Source organism: Rattus norvegicus, chromosome 1 (genome assembly GCF_036323735.1).
Source record: "Rattus norvegicus strain BN/NHsdMcwi chromosome 1, GRCr8, whole genome shotgun sequence".
NCBI classification, from domain to species: domain Eukaryota; kingdom Metazoa; phylum Chordata; class Mammalia; order Rodentia; family Muridae; genus Rattus; species Rattus norvegicus.
In genome coordinates this window covers 194,785,422-194,806,747 of record NC_086019.1, presented here as the reverse complement: position 1 = coordinate 194,806,747, position 21,326 = coordinate 194,785,422, and the positions used below count along the sequence as shown (strand labels likewise).

Genomic DNA, 21,326 nt, shown 5'->3' with positions numbered 1-21,326 from the left:
ATGTAGGTGCACACATGCACACACACACATGCACACACATGCACACACATGCACACACACACACACACACACACACACACACACACTCGGACCAGGAACTGGGAACCAAGTATTTGAATCTGGGGGAGGTGCATTTCAGATTCAAACCATAGCACCATAGCATGATCCAGGCCAGACACCAAGGGCAAGTAACCAGCTTTCTGCTCCTTCAGGAACTACATCAGCCAAGTCTATAGAGAACCGAGGTGAGGAAGGACACAGCTTAGGCTAATAGACCTCAAGTTTCAGTTTGTGAGGGCAAGAGAGCTCTGAAGATGGGTGCATAATCACATGATGTGATGGTTTGTAATACCACTGAAGTGTGGACAGAGAAATAGTGAAAACGGTACACCGTGTGTAGTGTACATTTGATCACAATTTAAAAACAGATTTAAGGTTTGAAAATTATTTTGCTTCTTGGAGAAATGTTTGAAACTATAAATTAAGTGCTAGGGTGCAGTTTGAAAAAATACATCTGGGGGGGGCTATAGCTTAACATGAAGAGAGAATATAGCTTTTTGGTTAAAATTCGGTGCAGAAGACCTAGACATTTTATGGGATCAAAGAGACAGGAAATAACGTCTTGATCTTAACCCCAACATGGGGTAAATAGCACAGGTCCCCAGGGTCCAACAGTGTCACTGCTGTTCAGTTCCTCTTGCCAGGGGCTTCATGGGTCACTCTCCTTAACTCAAGTCCGGGACATGTGTGTGTCACCTCGATGCGCTATGGTTAGGATTCTGGCCTAAAGCCTTTGTGGGGTAAATAGCAGGTGTAATGTCATATCCGTAAATGAGATGCACAGCAAGGACCTCTACCAACCTTACCTTACCTATGGTTTATCCACCCTTCCGCCATCTAAGCTCTAGGAAGAGTGGGATCTGTGTCTGCTTTGCTTGCCTCTTGTCCCTACAAGGCCTTGTGTAGTCCAGGGCACTTTGTCTTATAATGTGTTGGGTGGGTTAACCAGCATGACCCGGCTTCTGCCAACCTTCCTTCTGTCCATCCACCCACGGTGCGTGTAGTGGGGAGGCCAGTGTTGTAGGTCCTGCTACATGGTGGGTTTGTGTGAGTGCCTCTCTGTCCAATGTTCCATTTGCTGTTGCCAGGTTCTTCTGGCAAGCTGAGCCCTATCAGCCACACTGCAAGACCCAGTCTGGTAGCTTTCTAATAGTGAAGACAGGTCTTGGCAAATGCCCAAAAGGGGAAAAGGGGCAAGATTCAGTCACTCGAATCCTGTTTAATGACAGCCACAGCATTTCTTTTGAAGGACCTCCTATGTCCAGGCTCCTCATGGGTCTTCCAATGCTCTAGGACATTGTAAGGTATCTTGCTGCTTTGCCATATTCTGAAAGCCAAGAAGGTTCTTGCAGGAGTAGAGAGCTGAGAAAGACTCAGACCCACGGTACTGGGCCAGGCAGGGAGCATGGAAACTGGGTTCTAGAAAACCTTTGTCCCAGAATATGCCACCCCACCCTCAGCATAGGGTCCAGGGAGCTGTTCTAAGACAGAAGAGCTTAATGTTTCATGCTGGATCTGTACACAGGCATATTCATTGTGAAAATTTTCTTAAAGTCTGTGTTCTTCCACATACATATTCTACGGTTTCCTTCTAAAAACACTTTAGGGCTGGAGAGATGACCCAGTAGGTAAGGGCCCCTGGGTGCTCTTCCAGAGGACATGAATTTGATTCTCAGCACCCACATGATAGCTTACAACTTCCTTTTTAAACTCCAGTCCTAGGGAATCCCATGCCCTCTTCTGTGGGCACTATATGCATGCAGTATGCTTACATACATGCAGACAAAACACCCATACATAGATAAGTAGATAGACAGACAAGGTAAATGTTTTGTTTTGTTTTGTTTTGTTTTGTTGTTGTTGCTTTGTCTTTTTCGAGACTGGATTTCTCTGCTTAGCCCTAGCTATTCTGAAACTCACTCGGGAGATCAGGCTGACCTCAAAGTCACAGAGATCCACCTGCCCCTGCGTCCTGAGTGCTGGGACTAAAGGCGTGTGCTACCACCACGCAGCAATAAATAATATTTGAAGAGGACTTTCAAGTTCCCTGCTTTGACCCTTCCCCAGTCAGTGGGTTTTTTACCAGGTTAGTTTTTGTCAACTTGATACAAACTAGATGTGCCCAGAAGCCTTGTCTCCATAGACTGGCCTGTAGGTACATCTATGGGGTGTTTTCTTGATTAACAGTTGATGTGGGAACACCCAGGACACTGTGCGCGGTGGTATAAGAAAGTGGACTGGGCAAATTCGTAAGCAGCACTCTTGCATGGTCTCTGAGTGGCTTCCTTCTATAGGCTATAATCTAAAATCAGCCTTTCCCTCTCCAAGGTGTTTTTGTTGTTGTTGTTGGTGGTGGTGGTGTTTGTTTGTTTTAAATCACAGCAGCAGAGAAGCAATTCTCAGCCTGTAGCAGCTTTCCCAACCTCTTCAGTAAGCAGAACAGAATGGGAACTTTTCCCCAGTGGAGGGAAGCCTCGGCTGCGTTCACATGTTCTTTCCTGTAAGGAGGCATCCAGATTAATTCTGGACAGCCTGTTTACTTTTCTAAAATAACCACTAGGAAGGAACTGCTGTAAGGTGCCAAGGTGTGTGTGTGTGCTTCTGTCTGCTCATGTGCAGGTGTATGTATACGTGTGTATGTGCGCGCATGTGTGTGTTGCCTCGTGTGTGTATGTGTTCACATGTGTGTTTATGTGGGAGCACAAGGCTCCCTTCCTGCACCTGTTGGCGATGCTCCAAAAACACCTGGCTGAATCAGGAAACCTCATCGGTGTATCGGGCACATGGTACATGTTCAGAAGAATTTGGTGAGTGACTGAAACGTTTTGTGAAAGTCCGTGAGAGCTCAGACATGAATATCTACATTTGCTTCTAGCCGCTCTTAGGACAAGGCTGGAACAGGTGAAGAGGGAGCTACGTGACTGTCTCGCATGGTTATTATTGTTGGGCTCCTTCAGGATGCCCTGCCAGCCAGACTCCCACAGCTGTAGCTCCGCCTCCCCCATGGAGGGCTGCAAACCCCTTGCTCTCCGGTGGTTATGCAGCCTGTCTCGCTGTTGCCCCATTCTGACCATCTCACATCAGAGATCCCCATGTGCGGTCCTCAGTGTCCACGCCATCTCTTCTCAACAAGATGGCTTGAGATTACTGTTGTTCAGTGATGATGCTGTCATCATTGCTTAGGCTGGACCAGTGAGAGGAAAGAAGGCCCGTGAGCCTGCCAGCTCCATGAAGCCCAGCCATGGTGGAGGGCTCCACACATCAACTCCCTGCTAGCACACTTTCTTCACGCGCCAACCACAGCTATGATGAGTCACATGGCAACTCCCTGCCTATCTCCCTGAGTTGAGGCAGGAGCTGACCTGCAGCAACTTTCCTGGTGGGCATGACTCACTGGAAAGTGTCTCTGGGATATTAAAAGAGGGAGGGCGTGGAGCTAAAACATTTGGGCTCAAAGAAAATTATATAGAAACAAAGCACAGTGCACACAACCCTGCCGCCAGGAAAGCTTTCCCCAAATAACAAGACAAGAAAAAAGGCAGGCTTTGTAGTTAACGCTGAGCACAGGCGTTCCAGGAACAGGTGAGATGTCTCAAAACAATACAGATGAAACTTGGCTCAAACTGGTCAATTTGCTCATGAATATGTTAAGACGTACTTATCTGCTAAGTTCTTATGTGCAGAGAACATGCCTCCTCATCCCGAGTCCCCGATGCCTTATTTCTGTAGGAACATGGACCAAAGTTGAAAGCAAGGTTGCCCAGGGCTTCCTTGCTAGGGCAGAGCCTTTACAGCCACTTGGGATAGTCTCTGGCTACAGGGTCACAACACTCGTCCACCGTCTTGGATGATACGTTTTACATTTAATATAGAAGTGCTATCTATGGTTTGCTCTTGAATAACCCCCTAGGCGCAGGTGTTAGACTTGGTCATTAGGGATGGAGAAACCTTGGGTTTTGGGCTTAGTGGGAGGAAATGAGGTCTCTAATGTGTGCTATAGGAAGGGGTATTGGGACCCCAACCCTTTCTCTCTTTTTGTTTCTGTTTACCACCAAGCGAGCAGCATTGCTCCCACCGTGATGTTCTGTGTCTACACAGGCCCAGTGATAATGGAGCCAGTCAAGCACACACCGAAACCATTGCAGCTAAACCAGAATAAACGTCAGTGGGCAAAGTGCTCGCCATGCAAGCATGAGGGCCTGAGTTTGGGTCCCTGGGATACACGAGAAGGTAGGCACAGTAGTAGCATGTGTGTCTGTGACTCAGTGCTCCTGAGGTGACACAGGACGGACACAGAGACAGGAGAATCTCCAGAAGCTTGAAGGCCAGCTAACATATTGCACCTAGCAGCAAGCAAGAGACTCTGTCTCAAACATGGTGGAAAGCGCAGACTATCACCCAAGGCTGGCCTCCTCGTGTGTGCTGTGGCACCCTTATCCCTGCACTCACACAGAAGTCTGTGCAGGCACACACACTCTCCACACGCACCACATCATACACACCATGCATATACACATGTATGTCACACACTATATATATTCCACATACACTACATATATGTGCACACACACAGACATACATACACACAGAGACAGACAGACACACAGAGAGAGAGAGAGAGAGAGAGAAGAATGAACAAGAGACTTTCAATGCTGTACAGATAATCAGGGGTAATGAATGAAAAGCATTCTCAGGAGAGTGCAGTAAGACAAACATAAGAGGTACTCAGTATTATCAATCAAATTATTATTATTTTTGAATGTTGAGGTATATTAATTTCAGATCACTTAAGTTTAGAGAAAATAAGAAATAGACTCATGCTAGGAACCTTGCCCATTCAAAGGCTTTCCACTTTCCCAGAAATCCTAGAATTTTATATGCTACCTAAAAACCCATAAATGAAACATCCAACCCCATGTTTTAAGGTCAGTGTGGCACGGTTATTTCCCTGAGCAAAAGTTATTACCTTCTGCATCGTGGCTGTTACTGACCACGCTAGTTCCCGGAAGCTTGCAGTTACCTCCTAGAGAAACAACTGTGTGCTAGCGACTCTTCTAAGTGGTTTGAAGTTTTCTATAGTCCCAGTCGCCCTACGCTCTCCAGATGATGCTGACGAAAATTGCATTGCTGACATTGTTTTCCTCTATTTTATTTTCCTATTTTAAGCAAAGTAGACAGCTACGGGGATGATTTGGGGAGTGAAGGCGCTCGCCGTCAAACCTGACAACCCATGTTTGATCTCAAGGATTCACATGGCGGAAGGAGAGAACTGATTTTCCGACCTCCGGGTGCATTTGGCGGCACCGAACCCGTACAGTAAGTATTTAATTAAAACAATTTACATGTACATGTTATCGATCAACACTGAGGTGTGTTACCTGCTAAAAAATGCCAGCATGGTCTCGTGGATTGGGAGTGTCTGCACCTTGCCGTTCATCTGCAGGTAAACCCACATGAGCAAGGTTTTCAGGAGATGGAACTCGCTGAAGGTAAATAACCTGGCCGGAAGGACAGAGGGAGAGCTGTTAGGATTAGGAAGGAAAAACCGTGTGTAAGAAAAAAGGCAGAAGTGAGTCTGGTCACGAGACAAAGCCAGCCTGAGTCTGAGTGACCTCAGATAGTCAGACACCGAGTAACTCCTTCAGGACGAATCAACTCAGCTCTGAGGGAGACCTCGGAACTGGATGCTGGGTCCTGAGCTTCTTGGCCACCTGCCACACCATTACCGCCATTACTGAAGTGATGGGCTCATTCAGCGAGCTCTCGAGATGCGCTCTCTGGGTTCCCAAGTCATTCTGGTTTTTATCTGTAATTCGTGGCAGGAGCCCGTGATGTTGAGATAGCTGTACCTTGCTTCCATAGCTGTTGGGGCTGGTCCTGGACTTATGTTTATTTAACATTTCAATTAGTGTTCATTGTGGTGCTCTGCATTCATTTTTATTTTAAATCATTGCACACGGATACACTTATCTTAATAAGTTAGGTTTCTCAGTCAGCCATCATCCCTTCATGCCTGCTAAATTTTTACAGCCCAAGTGTCTCTTACCATTGGCCTCACTGGACCTCGGCCTGGCTAGAGGCTGAGATGAATAATTTATTTCAGGTCACACAGTTCTGGGCTCGGTTCCAGGCATGGGTCAGGAACCTCTGGGGTGCGACTGGGATCACTCAGCAAGGGTAGCCACTTCTCAGAACGGCAGTGATGAGGACCAGAGGACGGGAGTCATCTCGTGAGTTTCCAACTGATGTTGCAACTGTTTCAAAGCACCTTAAGGTCACACAAATTCATCATGGTTCTGGGGGTCAGAAGTACAAGATGGAGTGCACTGGGCTCCGATCGTAGTGTGAACAGGATCAGTTACTGTCTTTAGGGAGAACCTTTTCCTTATCTTTCATGGCACCTAGAAAGCACTGTTATTCCTTGGCTTTTGGCCCTTTCTTTAGCTGAGGCAGCAATGCAGCATCTTCTGATCCCTTCTGTCCCTGACTCTTCTTCTGCACATGGAAAAGTCCCTTCCAGGGATCCTGGGTATACCCCAGCGAGCCTCACATTTTGAAGTCAGCTAATTAGCAGTCTTCATTCCACTTACAACCCCAACTCCCCTTTGTCGTGTACTCTGACAGAGTCACAGGTTCTAGAGTTTCTGTGGGCATCTTGGGAACCATCACTGTGTGGGCCACACGCAGGTAAAGTGCTTAGGATGATACTCAGCACGTGATGATGTGCTGGTCTTACTCAAAGAGGTAGGGATGGCTCCTGGCTCCAGAAACCAAGCTGTGGCCACAGCAGCAAGGGCATCTCCTCAAGAACCCACTGTGCCATCTGGTATGGTGACACAGCCTTTAATGCCAGCACCAGGAAGACAGAGGCAGACGGATCTCTGCGACTTTCAGATCGGCCTGCTCTACATAGCGAGTTCCAGGACAGCCAGAGCAACATAGTGAGACCCTGTCTCAAAACAAACAAACGAATAAACAAAAACAAAAAAACAACAAAAAAAGACGTTCACTGTGTCCAAAGCCACCTCAACCCTCTCTCTTCTCCAATAGTTTCTGCTGGCTGGATTCTCAAAAGACCTGTTTCAACACTTCTTAAACTCACTGATACTTCTGTAACAGTACCTGGTTATAAAGTATGTCATGGCTTCTTTATTCCCCACCCTATGGGTTATTGTAGGTGAAAGTCAAACTAAATCACGTCTCTGGAGAACAATGCAAGGGCAACCCTCCCACCTATCATACTATTTCTGGACACAATGTAATTCTTTCATTTCTTTCATTTGTTTCCAGGCTACCTACAGATGCCTTGTCTTGAGTCTGGCCAGACAGAACCAAGCTGGTCACTGTCTGGTCCAACAAAGAGACTGATGCCATGTCCCCATAGACCAGTGGTTCTCAACCTTTCTAATGCTGTGACGTTTGGCACAGTTCTTCATATTGAGTTGATCTCCAACCATGAATGTTTTCACTACTTCATAACTGTCATTTTGCTGCTGTTGTGAACTGTAGTGTAAGCATCTGATATACAGGACATCTGATATATAACCCTCGTGAAAGAAGTCATGACCCACGGGTTGAGAACTGCCTCCATAGAAACTTTAGGTCAACTGGGTCAGGGACGCTATGTGACTTCTAGAGCAGACGCTGTCTTTGTGGACTTCAAGTCTAGAAAGTTTACTGAGATTTTACCAAGGAGGTAACAAGAGGGATGGCTCTGTCACACAGGTTCTGGCTTTTATAGAGGCATTTGCTGAAGTTAAGGTTTAGGGCAGCATCAGTCTCTGGAGGCATCTGCAGGTGTATCTGACCTGCAGCCTGTGTGCCTCATGGACCCCCAGGAGAGTGATGGGTGCAGCCAATATGGAATCATAAAGTTATTGAAAGCATTGTGAGGTTTTTTAAAATAACTTTATTGCACGGCCCTTAAACCTCAACATTATAGATGGCAATATTATCTCAGTGTCAAAGGTGAGATGTGGCTGGTTTGGCCCCACTGCAGGAAGCAACCACAAGGAGAGCATTCAAACCCACTTTAATTAATCCAAGAGTTTTCGAGGCTTCAGTGAGACGGAACTTAGCCTCCCACCCTGTGCTGTGCATGCTTCCTGGTATTTGCTCACAGCCAACTTAATGTAACTTAACTGACGCTTGTTCTCGAGGACAAAAATCATTGTCTTGCATAAGACACTGTCCCTTTATTTTATTTTCAAGGAAAATGCTGTACAGAAACAATAAACCTCCTTTCTCAATGCTCCCCGTGGAGAAGGCCATGCCCACATGGAGGGGCCATGAACAAGGCCATCCATTGCTGTGCTGTTTGTCATGGCAAAAAAAAAAAAAAAACTAAATAAAATAAAAGGCTTTTAGAAGAGACATGAAAAGAGATGGTTGTGGAACCCTGCCCAGCACTTAGAATTAGAAAATCTGATTAAATACATCAGCAAGGCCTGGGACAGAGCATGAGGCTGGGCCTCAGTGAGTAGGCTGGGGTACCTTCCTTCCATCATGAAGATGCTGGTTTGCAAGACAGGTATGCAGAGGGAGCTCACTCCCATGATCAGGCTGTCTAGGAGCTCCTAGCAGCCAGTCCCTGGTTTTGAGGAATGGGATAACACTGGGGAAGAGATGGCTTTGATGCTTTAGGTTTTGTTGTTTGTTTTGTTTTGTTTGACTTTTGTTTATTTGTTTTTTATTTTGTTTTGTTTTTGAGAGCCTTCTCACTATGTAGTTCTGCCTGGTCTGGAGCTTACTCTGTAGATGAGACCCCCTTCAAACACACAGAGATCCGCTTGCCTCTGCTTCCCGAGTGCTGAGATTAAAGGCGTGGGTGTCACCTGCTCCTGGTCTAATGTTTTCTAATATTCACTCTCTTCTGTCACTGTTTCTCCCTCTCTGTCTCCGTCTCTCTCTCCTTTTTCATGACAGGGTTTCCCTGTCTGTCCTGGAATTTGCTCTGTAGACCAGACTGGCCCCAAACCTGGAGATTCACCTGCCTCTGCCTCACCAAGTACTGGATTAAAGGTGTGAGCCACCACCACCTGGCAATTTATTCCTTAACTTATGGCAAAGTGTTACTATTACTACATTTAGAGCAGTAAATGTATTGTGTTCTGTATAAGGACTTTTATGGTCAAATCAGCTAGAGAAAGGGCTTGGCAGGTAAAGGTGCTTGTCAGCAACCCTGATGACCTGAGTCCAATCCTGCGGACCCATAGTGGAAGGAGAGAGCTGATTCCCACAGGTTGTGTACACACACACACACACACACACACACAGATACACACAAACACAGACATGCACACACACACACATACAGACACACTCACACACACACACATACACAGACACACACACGCACAGACACACACACACACACACAGATACACACAAACACAGACATGCACACACACACATACAGACACACTCACACACACACATACACAGACACACACACGCACAGACACACACACACACTAAATATAACACAAACTTTTAATGGTTTTAGTGCAAACCACTAAGATTAGCATTCTTAATTGCTCTTGATCATCAGTAAGGAAACAGGTCTCACAGGTACTGGAGTCCGGTGCTGGCCTTGGCTCAGAGGGCATTCTCACCTGGAGTCAAATCAGCTCACCTACCGTCTGGGAGAGAGCAAGCACCACTTTGATAATTTCCTGTGATCTCACAGGTGAAGAGTGTGGGCACGCTGAGTTGCTGTGGGGATGAGCCCTCTGGATAACACACTCAGAGTGTCATGTTTGACAAGTGCTCAATAATTGGTAGGCATAGTTTTCATTTGCCAGAGAAGGACCAGCTTCAGAAATTCCATGTGGAACAGCTCAGTATCACTACTGTCAGAGTGTGGGACAGGTGTGACAAGAATAACAGAGGTGTCTTCTTTTTCTTTATTCTAAATATGCACGTGGTGTGTGTATGTCTGTGGGTGTGTGTATATGTGCATGAGTGTGTATGTATGTGAATATGTGTGTGTATATGTGTGTATGTATGTGTGTGAGTGTGTGTATGTGTATATGCATGTATGTATATATGTGCATGAGTGTGTATATGTGTATAAGTGTGTATATATTGTGTGAATGTATGTATATATATTTATATGTATATATGTATGTGTGTATATATGTGTGTATATGTGTATAAGTGTGTATATATTGTGTGAGTATATATATGTGTGTGTATGTATATGTGTGTGTATGTGTGTGTATATGTGTATAAGTGTGTATATATTGTGTGAGTGTATGTATATATATTTATATGTATATACATGTGTGTATATGTGTGTGAGTGTGTATGTGTGTGTATATGTGTATAAGTGTGTATATATTGTGTGAGTGTATGTATATATATTTATATGTATATATGTATGTGTGTATATATGTGTGTATATGTGTATAAGTGTGTATATATTGTGTGAGTATATATATGTGTGTGTATGTATATGTGTGTGTATGTGTGTGTATATGTGTATAAGTGTGTATATATTGTGTGAGTGTATGTATATATATTTATATGTATATACATGTGTGTATATGTGTGTGAGTGTGTATGTGTGTGTATATGTGTATAATGTGTATATATTGTGTGAGTGTATGTATATATATTTATATGTATATATGTATGTGTGTATATATGTGTGTATATGTGTATAAGTGTGTATATATTGTGTGAGTATATATATGTGTGTGTATGTATATGTGTGTGTATGTGTGTGTATATGTGTATAAGTGTGTATATATTGTGTGAGTGTATGTATATATATTTATATGTATATACATGTGTGTGTGAGTGTGTGTATATGTGTGTGAGTGTGTATGTGTGTGTATATGTGTATAAGTGTGTATATATTGTGTGAGTATATATATGTATGTGTGTATGTATATGTGTGTGTGTATTTGTGTGTAAGTATGTGTGTATACATTCCATGGTATATATAAGTACAAGGGCACGTATGTTCTGACCTGTACTTGGAGATCAGAGAACAGTTTTGGGGACACAGCTTTCACTTTACACTTTGTTGAGTTTAACACCTCGCTTGTTTCTGCTGCACCTTGTACCCAGGCCAGCCCTTGAGCACATCGGCCTCCATGGCCCATCTCATAGAAGAAATGCTGGAGTTACCGATCTGCACTACCAAACCCAGCTTTTCACTTGGGTTCTGGGAGGGAACAATGGTCACCAGACTTGCACAGCAAACACGATCTACCTTCTAAGCAATCTCCCAGGTGTCCTTTGTTTCGGGAATTTCTGAGCTTCCCTGAGTCACAGACAGGAGACAGAGGGACTGGGGCCCCTGTTGTGCAGATGGGAACTGGATAGTTGTTGGGGCTTGGCTTCCAGGAATGCAGAACTCGGAATGAGGTTTTTGTAAATTGGAGTTATGAGAACAGGGTCACCTAGTGGTGACCTCTACAAGGAAAATGAACTGAGAACCACAGTCTAGGTAAACAGATTAAGCCTGAGGCCCAGGAGGTCAGGAAAACTGTATATTTGCATATGGTTTGACTCTAGGTTGTTTACAAGATGGAAAGTGAAACCCAAAGAAGAGGAGGCCAAGCTCAACTGACTTTCAGAGAGAGAGAGCGCGCTGGACAACCCAGACGGTCAAGGGACAGTGGGTGGCTGTGAGATTTACTGAGAGGGGCCCAGGAATGTTCCATCTCTGGCCTTAAGGTTGGTTACTTCCATGTTTCCTGCTCTGGCCTCACACAACCTCTCAGATCTGGTTGACCTATTTCTGGGAGGCCTTGCTTACTTGATGAATAGGAAAGGTGCCATGTTGGAGGCAAGTGTGGGGCCAGGAGCCAGCAGAGGCCCTTCCTACATCCTGATGTACTGTAGTGTCGGGTTTGGGGCAACGAAAGGGTGACCACGCAGTTCAGGACCTGGCAAAAAGTGCATGGTTCCTGGAGGAGGAGTTCCCTCTTGATTAGATGTGGAAAAATGGGACCAACCTTTCTCAACAGATGCCCTGACAGGAGTCCCTCTAGCCTGGTTACATCTATTCTCTCATTGTATGTGTGTGTGTGTGTGTGTGTGTGTGTGTGTGTGTGTGTGTGTGTGTGTGTAGATCACACATATCTATGTGATCATGTACATGCACATGTGTGCAGAAGCCAGAAGTTGACATTAAGTATCGTCCTCAACCACTCTCCACCTCATTTTCTGAGAGGTTCTCTTACTGGCCTGGTGCCACTGATTGAACTAGGCTGAATGACCCGTGGGCTCCTGGGATCCATCTGACTCCACCGTCCCAGCATGGGATAGCAGATAGGAGTTGCCTTGAAGTCAGTGGCTACTGAAGATCGAGACCAATCTAAGAGGCTATGGGGAGTCTGGACTGCCTGAGTCTTTGTCTACCTCAGGCTGCGTGACTGAGGGTGCAGGTCCTTGGCCTATCTGCACAGGTGCCTCCTGCAGAGAGCCAGAAGGATAGGACCCAGTTTCCACCCGGTGTCTGCCAGGCTGGCATGTCTAGACACTCGACACGTAATGCTCTGGAACTGACTGCTGAGCATGTTGTCGGGCCTGTGCCATCACTAATGTTCTGCCTGTGGTCAGATGTTTTTTTCCCTCTTTTTCAGGGAAATGTTGCCAGTGCTGGACAGCTCAGCCTCTCCAGGGGAGGGACAGATGGTGTTATGTAATGTCTAAGGACCCCATGTTTACACGTTCTTCAGTTCCTGACCTTTACTCTGCTACAGGGTGGAGGGTGATGGGTACAAGAGTGGGGAAAACATGCGGAGCCAGGGTGACTGGGGCTCACAGTGCACGATGCTCTGGAACTGACTTCTGGGGTCTTCTTAGATAATGGGGTCCCTCAACACCAGGACTCTGCCTTGCCTCCCTCCTGCCTCTGTTAATGTGAGCATGTTGGGTGCTGCTTGGTAAGTTTAAGTTGTGGGGTAGGTTAAGATCCAGCATGGAGCAAGTCTCTCAAGAGTGTGTGTGTGTCTCCTCCATTGTTGGTGGGATTGCAGACTGGTACAACCATTCTGAAAATCAGTCTGGAGGTTCCTCAGAAAATTGGACATTGAACTGCCTGAGGATCCAGCTATACCTCTCTTGGGCATATACCCAAAAGATGCCCCAACATATAAAAAAGACACGTGCTCCACTATGTTCATTGCAGCCTTATTTATAAAAGCCAGAAGCTGGAAAGAACCCAGATGCCCTTCAACAGAGGAATGGATACAGAAAATGTGGTACATCTACACAATGGAATATTACTCAGCTATCAAAAACAATGACTTTATGAAATTCGTAGGCAAATGGTTGGAACTGGAAAATATCATCCTGAGTGAGGTAACCCAATCACAGAAAAACACACATGGTATGCACTCATTGATAAGTGGCCATTAGCCCAAATGCTTGAATTACCCTAGATGCCTAGAACAAATGAAACTCAAGACGGATGATCAAAATGTGAATGCTTCACTCCTTCTTTAAAAGGGGAACAAGAATACCCTTGGCAGGGAATAGAGAGGCAAAGATTAAAACAGAGACTGAAGGAACACCCATTCAGAGCCTGCCCCACATGTGGCCCATACGTATACAGCCATCCAATTAGACAAGATGGATGAAGCAAAGAAGTGCAGGCCGACAGGAGCCAGATGTAGATCGCTCCTGAGAGACACAGCCAGAATACAGCAAATACAGAGGCAAATGCCAGCAGCAAACCACTGAACTGAGAACTGGACCCTGTTGAAGGAATCAGAGAAAGAACTGGAAGAGCTTGAAGGGGCTCGAGACCCCTTATGAACAACAATGCCAAGCAACCAGAGCTTCCAGGGACTAAGCCACTACCTAAGGACTATACATGGACTGACCCTGGACTCTGATCTCATAGGTAGCAATGAATATTCTAGTAAGATCACCAGTGGAAGGGGAAGCCCTGGGTCCTGCTAAGACTGAACCCCCAGTGAACGTGATTGTTGGGGGGAGGGCGGCAATGGGGGGAGGATGGGGAGGGGAACACCCATAAAGAAGGGGAGGGGGAGGGGTTAGGGGGATGTTTGCCCGGAAACTGGGAAAGGGAATAACACTCGAAATGTAAATAAGAAATACTCAAGTTAATAAAAAAAAAGTGTGTGTGTGTGTGTCTGTGTGTGTGTGTCTATGTCTGTGTGTGTGTCTGTGTGTGTGTATGTGTGTGTGTGTGTGTGTGTGTGTGGTTATAGGGTGGGAGCTAGGTTCTTGTACAGGTTAGGCACCCACACCCAGACACACACACACTCAGAAACACACATATACATACACACAGACATAAACACACCCATTCACACATACATACCCATTCATACACACACACACACAAACACATACACACACAGACATATATACACACAGAGACATACACACACACAGACACACACTCAGACAGACAGACACACACAGACATAGAGACATACACACATACAGACATACACACACCCCCAGACACATACACACAGACATACATACACAAAGAAACATACGCACACACAGACACACACTCAGATAGACACACACAGACTCAGAGACACACAGACATACACACACACAGATATATACACATAGACATACATACACAAAGAAACATACACACACACAGACACACCCAGACACACACACACAGATATATACACATAGACATACATACACAAAGAAACATACACACACACAGACACACACAGACACACACATACACACACACACACACACACACACACACACACACACACCTCTGAACTGGAGTAAGCTATGTTCAAGCATTCCTTCATCCCAAATGCCAGCACTGATGGTTTCCTAAGAAAGACATGTTTAAAAAAAAAATACAGTGACTAAGGCAGGTCTGAACTCAGGAAGCTTGCCACTGGCTTAATACTTGGATATCACTCGCCCAGTTCTGTTCCTAGTACCATTATTGTTTTTCTCCCTCTAATTCGAGGTTTAGTTTAGGACTACATGCCGTTCAGTTATCAACCATACTGGATCACTTTATCATCATCTGACACAACCTAGAGTAACCTGGGAACAGAACACCCCAGAAAGGGCCTGCCCAGGTCAGACTGGGAGTGACAGCGGTCAGACTGAGTTTTCTATTCTGCGATGGTACAAAAACCCATTCAGTAGGAAGCAAGCTCCAAGTCTTGATCTTTCCCTTGAAGAGTGGTAAGTGTGGTGTGTCTCTTTCTTATGATGTTGGGCAGCCACACTGACATGGCGTCCCCATCAGCCTACAGTGAATGATGGACTTCCTATGATGGCTGTGGGGTCAGGGAAATTCAAGGCGCCCCATGCATTTTCAGCTCAGGCTGTGCTCAGCTCAGGATAAATATAGTCAGGGGAAACCGTTGCAAACTGACGGCCTAAGCACTTTGCACTGGTCATGTTTTTCCTGAAGTTTGAGATTTTCAAATAACGTAATTTTTTTAAAGAGTGAAATGAAGAACACACAGTCCTTTCATGGTGGCGATCTCATTTCTAGAAGGTGAATGTAAGGAAATAATCTGAGATGAAGAAAACGTATACCGAAGAGGACCAGTTACTGAGATGCGAGTGCTGGTAAAATGTTAGGCATCAGCTAAGAGCATGGCTTCATGAGGAGATGGAGAGAGGAAGAGACAGAGTTTGGCAGAACAGGACAGGGATTGCAGGCAGGAGGAAGCACGCACAGTGTGGCTATACCGCTGTGGAGAGTCCGAGGAAGGTCCCTGTGGGGCCTGTGTCAGACCAGGAGATGGTTCAGCTAGATTACTCTCCTAGGGGTCCCCACTGGAGGTGTCTTCATTGCCGAGGGCCATGAGAGATGATGGAGCTTTGGCCGTGGGGTGGCGCTGGCACTGTGGAGTGCCCAGTTTGGAAACAGAATTGGCCTCGAGGTCAAGGTGAGGTCAAAGTAGTGTCCCAAGGACGCCCAACGTTCTAATGTGTTCTGAGGATATTGTGCCAGGACAGGGCAGGGGTGTATAGCAAAGGCAGGGAGCTCTGAAGGCTGGGGTCTTGACAGAGAGGCCAAGCAGGCAGTTGGATAACCAAGTTTAGAAATATTTGGCAAAGTAGTCAGGACTAGAGGTGAAATCTTGTTTGAAGGATTTTTCTCTTCTTTTTTCTGCCTTTCCCTGTTTTCCAAATTTTCCATAATTAATATGAAAGAATGTTGGCTGGGTGTTTTTAATGGCTTAAGCAATAGTCTTTTGCTGCTCTACCTCGGCAGGTAAGGAGACAGTTGACCCCAGTCCTTACCTAGAAGGAGCAGGAAACGTTTTCCTCTTCCTGACCTCACGGGTAGTACCCCTGAGTTTCGACTCCCACCCAAGGCCTGGCTTCCCAGGAGAGCAGGGAATTGGGGAGTAAATGGCAAGCTCACAGAGGTGTGGCAACTACTGGGACAACTCCTTTTCCCAATGGCCCCCTGCTTCCTGCTACGCCCACCCTGGAGGCAGCACACCAGCTCTGACCTGGGAGACTTCAGCACCTTGTACAGCAGAGGCTCAGGGATGTGTCGGAGGTGGATCTGTGTCCCCACTAGGGGGACCAAGTTCATTGCCAGCCACTTCTCACAGGCATTGGTGAGCTGCTCTTCCTTGTACTGAGGAGGCAAATAGAAAAGCATGAAAAGATAAGGCACACCTGGCTCTCAGCCCCCTCTGCTGGCTTGGTAGTGGCACTGCTTGCCGATTTGCCCAATTTTCAGACATGCTAGGCAGGGGACTGTGGGAGTGGGAGTGAAGGGGCTGTTGTAAGGGTGGAGGGCTGGGGTGGTGGAGGTTATTTATAACCATTAGAGCATTGAAGCCTGTCGCTTTAAACCACAGCTATGAGGACGGGTCCCAGCTATCCCATGTCAGCAGTGGAGAACCTGAGACTCCAAGGTGCCATCTCTTTCTGTGGTCCCTGGTCTAGCTACTCTTCAGGCTGCTTGAGCAGAGGTTTGTATGCTGAAGGCCCTGGGCTGCCTTCAGTGACCTACTGCAAGTCTGAAGGGAAGAAAAACCCATGCCCAATGGCTGCTCCAGCATATACTTTAGAAGAATTAAAAGACTGCAGGGGAGGTGGGCACAAAGTCCCATCCTAGCTAAGAAGCTATTGGCCAACAATAGCTGCTGGAGAGAGACGTGTGTGTGTGTGTGTGTGTGTGTGTGTGTGTGTGTGTGTGTGTGTGTCCCCTGGTAGATCAACCAGGCTCCAGGGGAGGCAACAGTATAAAGATAGCACAAACTGCACTCAGTGGGTTTTAACTACCGGAGAGAAGAGAGACTTTCGTGTTTAGGGGAAGGAAAGGATGTGCGAGGGGTTGGGTGAATATGATTAAAACACGCTATATGAAATTCTCAAAGAGCTAATAAAAACGAGGGGAGAGAGAGAGAGCAGGGAAAGGCTCCTAGAATCGGGGATCTTGAAGGGGTCTTGGTAGACCTTTCATGTCCCTGGGATTTGGGTTTTTCCAGGCTAAAGTCTTGCTGAGAAAAGGCAACCAGAGTGCAAGGATGTCACCAAGAGAGACTTTCTAGAGCTGAGGCGTGACGATGAGAACCAGGCGGTTCTTCACAGACACTGAGGGTATTCTTAGCGGTAGCACCGTGACGTGCTGGGTTTGTGTGAACTGTCTGTCGCCCTGAAACACGCCTCTCTCATAGTGCGCCACTCATCACAGAGAGCAGTAGCTGGCGGTGGCCTGGGGGTTTGATCAGGAGGTGAGGCTTAGGACTCGGCACTGGCCTTCGTTGGCTTGCGACCCTCTTCATGTCCACTGCCCCCTGATAGCTGCAGTGACATGCTGACTGGGCCCGGGTGGTACAAGAGCTCACCACTCCATCTCTGTTCTAGAAGGTATTTGCTACCTTGGTGGGAAAAGCCCTGCTGCTGCTCTCAAACCCCGAGATTAAGGCATTTAAAGCCATTTTCTTGTCCATGCATTTTTTAAAAAAATAATTTCTTTCTGTCCTTCCTTCCTTCCTTCCTTCCTTCCTTCCTTCCTTCCTTCCTTTCCACGTTTTAAAGCTAAGCATTTCTGCTCTCGGTTTGATACTTTTGAGTACACATTTTGGGGTTAGGCCTGATGGGTGACGCTCAGGACCTGGGTGCTCTCGAAGCCCTGGCACCCTGGGGGCCCACACACCCTATCCCGCCATTCTCACCTTGCAGCCGGCCAAGTAGAAGTTCTTGATAGTGCAAGGCGTGAGTCTGTTCAACATCGTGCTGACACACCTGTGGGGAGAGCTGCTGGTGTGGGACGCCGCCACAGGCTGTCAGAGGAGGCGGCGGCAGTGGTGGGGCCGAGGTCGGGGCAGAGACTTCTGCTCGACTCCAGGATGGCAACAGAGACCCCTCACCAGGAAGGGGCCCTTACTTTAGGGACTGACCAAAGCCAGCTGGCCTGTTGTGAGAGCTCTGGGCTAAGGCGGGAGGTGAGGCCGGAGGGAGCCGAGATTCTTCAGAAAGCAACGAGCAGCCTCTTCAGCAGGGAGTGGCACCGTGGCCTGGAGCCAGAGAAACTAACAACTCAGGCTTTGCCAACATGGCCTCTAGATGCCCTCCTGCCCAAGGCATTTTCTCCTTACTACACTGCTAGGTGGCCTCAAACATTGTTCCTTTCTATCCATAAATGGATTCCAACAGTGACTTTCTGATGAATATCTCAGTCCTTCCTCATAGCTAGGCCCGGTTTCCACTGACCTGTTTCTCAACAAAATCCTATTTACTGATCATATACCATGTGCCTAGCACTGGCCCAGGACTTTGGCGTACAAAAAACAAAGCTAATGACCAATAGAAGACACAAGCTGCTAAGTACACGCTGAACAGATAATCGTGCTATTACAATTGGTTGGTTAGGTGAGGTGTGTCCAAACTGAGATCCAACACAGGTAGATGACGTTGTGTCTTGGTGTCAAAAGGTTGAATACCTTTGGACTAAACCACCCAGAGCATCAGGTACTGTGGGAATGCAGAAAGGAGGGAGCCTGATCATGCTTAAATCTGAAAAGCAATCAGAAACTAAGAGAGTGGATTTAGAACCTGAAACACAAGGGCGGAGGGGAGGCTGGGGCAGGGATGGAGAGGCTGATATCCCAAGAGAAGAAAAAGCGTGGGAGAAAGTCTGGGGCAGGAGCATGCGCAGATTGTAGCGGAAAAGCGAGGAAGGCCAAGTTGCTATGCAGAGAGAGGGTGGGGCAAAACTCGAGTGAGCTGGAAGTAGGCAGCTGTAGAAAGGTGCTGCACGTGGAAGGTGGCGCCTCGGAAGTGTCTGTGACCTATCTGACGTTAAGTCCCTTTCAAGCATGAGGTATGCTCGCTCTATGGAAGAGAGCAGGGAGAGCAGCTGTCACAGAGCTCTCGGACATTGTTCAGGCTGCTTTCATCCTGCGGTTACCGTAAACTCAGGTGAGATTCACTTCAAAGCTAACCAGTGAGTCTTGCGCTATTGATTACGTTTACGTGTATGCGCGTGTGTAGATGTGTGAGTGCCAAAGCATGTGTGTGGGATTCCAAGGGCAACTTGCTGGAGTCAGTTCCCTCCTTGGGGGTTTCCAGGGATCAAACTCAGGTTCTTGGGTTTGGTGGAATGAATCTTTCCCTCTGAGTCATCTAATGGGACCCATGCAGTCTAAACATATTTGTCAGTGAGCCAGAGCGGGCTCCCGAATCCCCGTGACCTTAGAGAACTGCTTTTTCTGACTTCTGGTTTCCTGTGGCACCTTTGCCAACGTGAAAAAGAACAGCGAGGCTCACGGTCCATTTTCTCTCTGGCTATCACCAAGGTCACTGAAGATATCCTTAACCTTTGAGCCTCTACAAACTCATTTGTTCCTCCAGATCTTTAGGTAATTTCTCATATCTCATATCCTCTAGCCTTAGCTGCTAGGATGTTCACAGCAGGGTGTAGGGTGCTATGGTGGGCAAGTTTCAGTTTCTTCATCCTTGTTTCTCTCTCTCTCTCTCTCTCTCTCTCTCTCACACACACACACACACACACACACACACACACACACCCCTAGGGTGTCCAGTTGTTTTATTTCATGCACTGACCTTAAAGCACAAGGTGAGAACCAGTGAGTGAATAAGTAACCTGGTCACGCCCATGTGACCCTCCATCCTCAGGCTCTAGGGGACTTGGGGACTTGCTGACTTGGGGAGACTGACCATGTCCCTCATGGGGCTTGGTCTTGAGCACAGGAGAACCCAAGCTTAGTACATTCTGGGCCTGTAGTAATCTTGTTATTGAACTTAAGGGTCTCAATCCGTGTCTCAAGCCCGATACAGCCACCCATCCTCAAAAAGTCAATTAAAAGAGTCAAATTAGAGGCTGGGAAGATGACTCAGCAGCTAAGAACACTGACTGCCCTTCCAAAGGACCTGGCAGCTCACAACTGTCTGTAACTCCAGGATCTGACACCCTCACACAGACATACATGCAGGCAAAACACCAATACACATAAACATTTAAAAATATATTAAATAAAAAAGAGCTAAATTAAAAGCAGAAAAGGGAGATTTTATCCAATGTGATCACATTGGGAAGAGAGACAAGACCCAGTGAGCCACACCACATCTCCAAGTCTGTCTTTGGGGTCCTGATATGAAATTAAAGTTTAATTAGAAGACCACGGACATGCACATTTAAGCAGTCGCAGTCACGATGTGGTCCTGCAGCGACTGGCCAATCACTGTCTGGGCTCCAGTGTCATCCTATACGGTCATGTGACAAGTCGTTGGAACTGTGTTAGCTCTCTTTCAGGGAGACAAGTTCCTCCTCTGGCTGGCACCTTATTCTACTCTCAGTGTGAGACTCCTAGGGAAAATTTCACTTCTGTGTGTCCCATTGTTTCAATAATCTGGTAGCCTGACTGAGAGACACAAATGTCATCTTAGAATATCTTCATTTCTGCCAGGGCCTATTAGAATTCCCTTCTGTCTGTTGTAACACTTCCGGTTCATAAGATTACAAAGCCCATTGGTTCCCATCTTTATGTCTTTATGTCTCTTGGTCCTGTCCCTCTGCTCCCCAGACTTAGCTCAGATCCTCCGTGCCTCCAAGCTCTGCTTCAGTACCAGCTTCCCACATGCTTTACGTACTGTGCCCACGCCACATAGCGGGTCCTGCTGACTGCTCACCATGCTCTGCGACTAAACCAAGTGAGGAAGTTGCTGGTGTCACCTCCGAGGTCCTATATGACCAGTCTCACCCTAAATTCCCGATTCATCTCTCTCTTCCTCTTCTGCTCCAGCCACCCTGAGTCATCCTGTGACAGCCATGATCTCAGCTG

General features: G+C 46.7%; 1 protein-coding gene across 11 annotated transcripts in view; it reads right to left on the bottom strand.

Annotated features, from left to right (window-relative positions):
• The window catches only part of Btbd16 (BTB domain containing 16), a 54,546-nt gene that overhangs the window by 13,039 nt on the left and 20,181 nt on the right, over positions 1–21,326 (bottom strand). For 7 of the 11 annotated variants that reach the window (XR_005488855.2, XR_005488853.2, XM_017589421.3 and 4 more), the window contains 3 exons: positions 18,198–18,279; positions 16,518–16,648; positions 5,439–5,558 (listed from right to left, as the gene is read on the bottom strand). Coding sequence is in view for 9 of the 11 variants with exons in the window: in XM_017589421.3 (XP_017444910.1) it covers positions 5,439–5,558; positions 16,518–16,648; positions 18,198–18,279 (333 nt within the window). In the remaining 2 variants the exon portion in view is untranslated. Of the gene's footprint in view, positions 1–5,438; positions 5,559–16,214; positions 16,303–16,517; positions 16,649–18,197; positions 18,280–21,326 lie in introns of those variants that run through there. The other 4 variants (XM_063267816.1, XM_008759903.4, NM_001017464.2 and 1 more) reach the window with 2 other exon arrangements.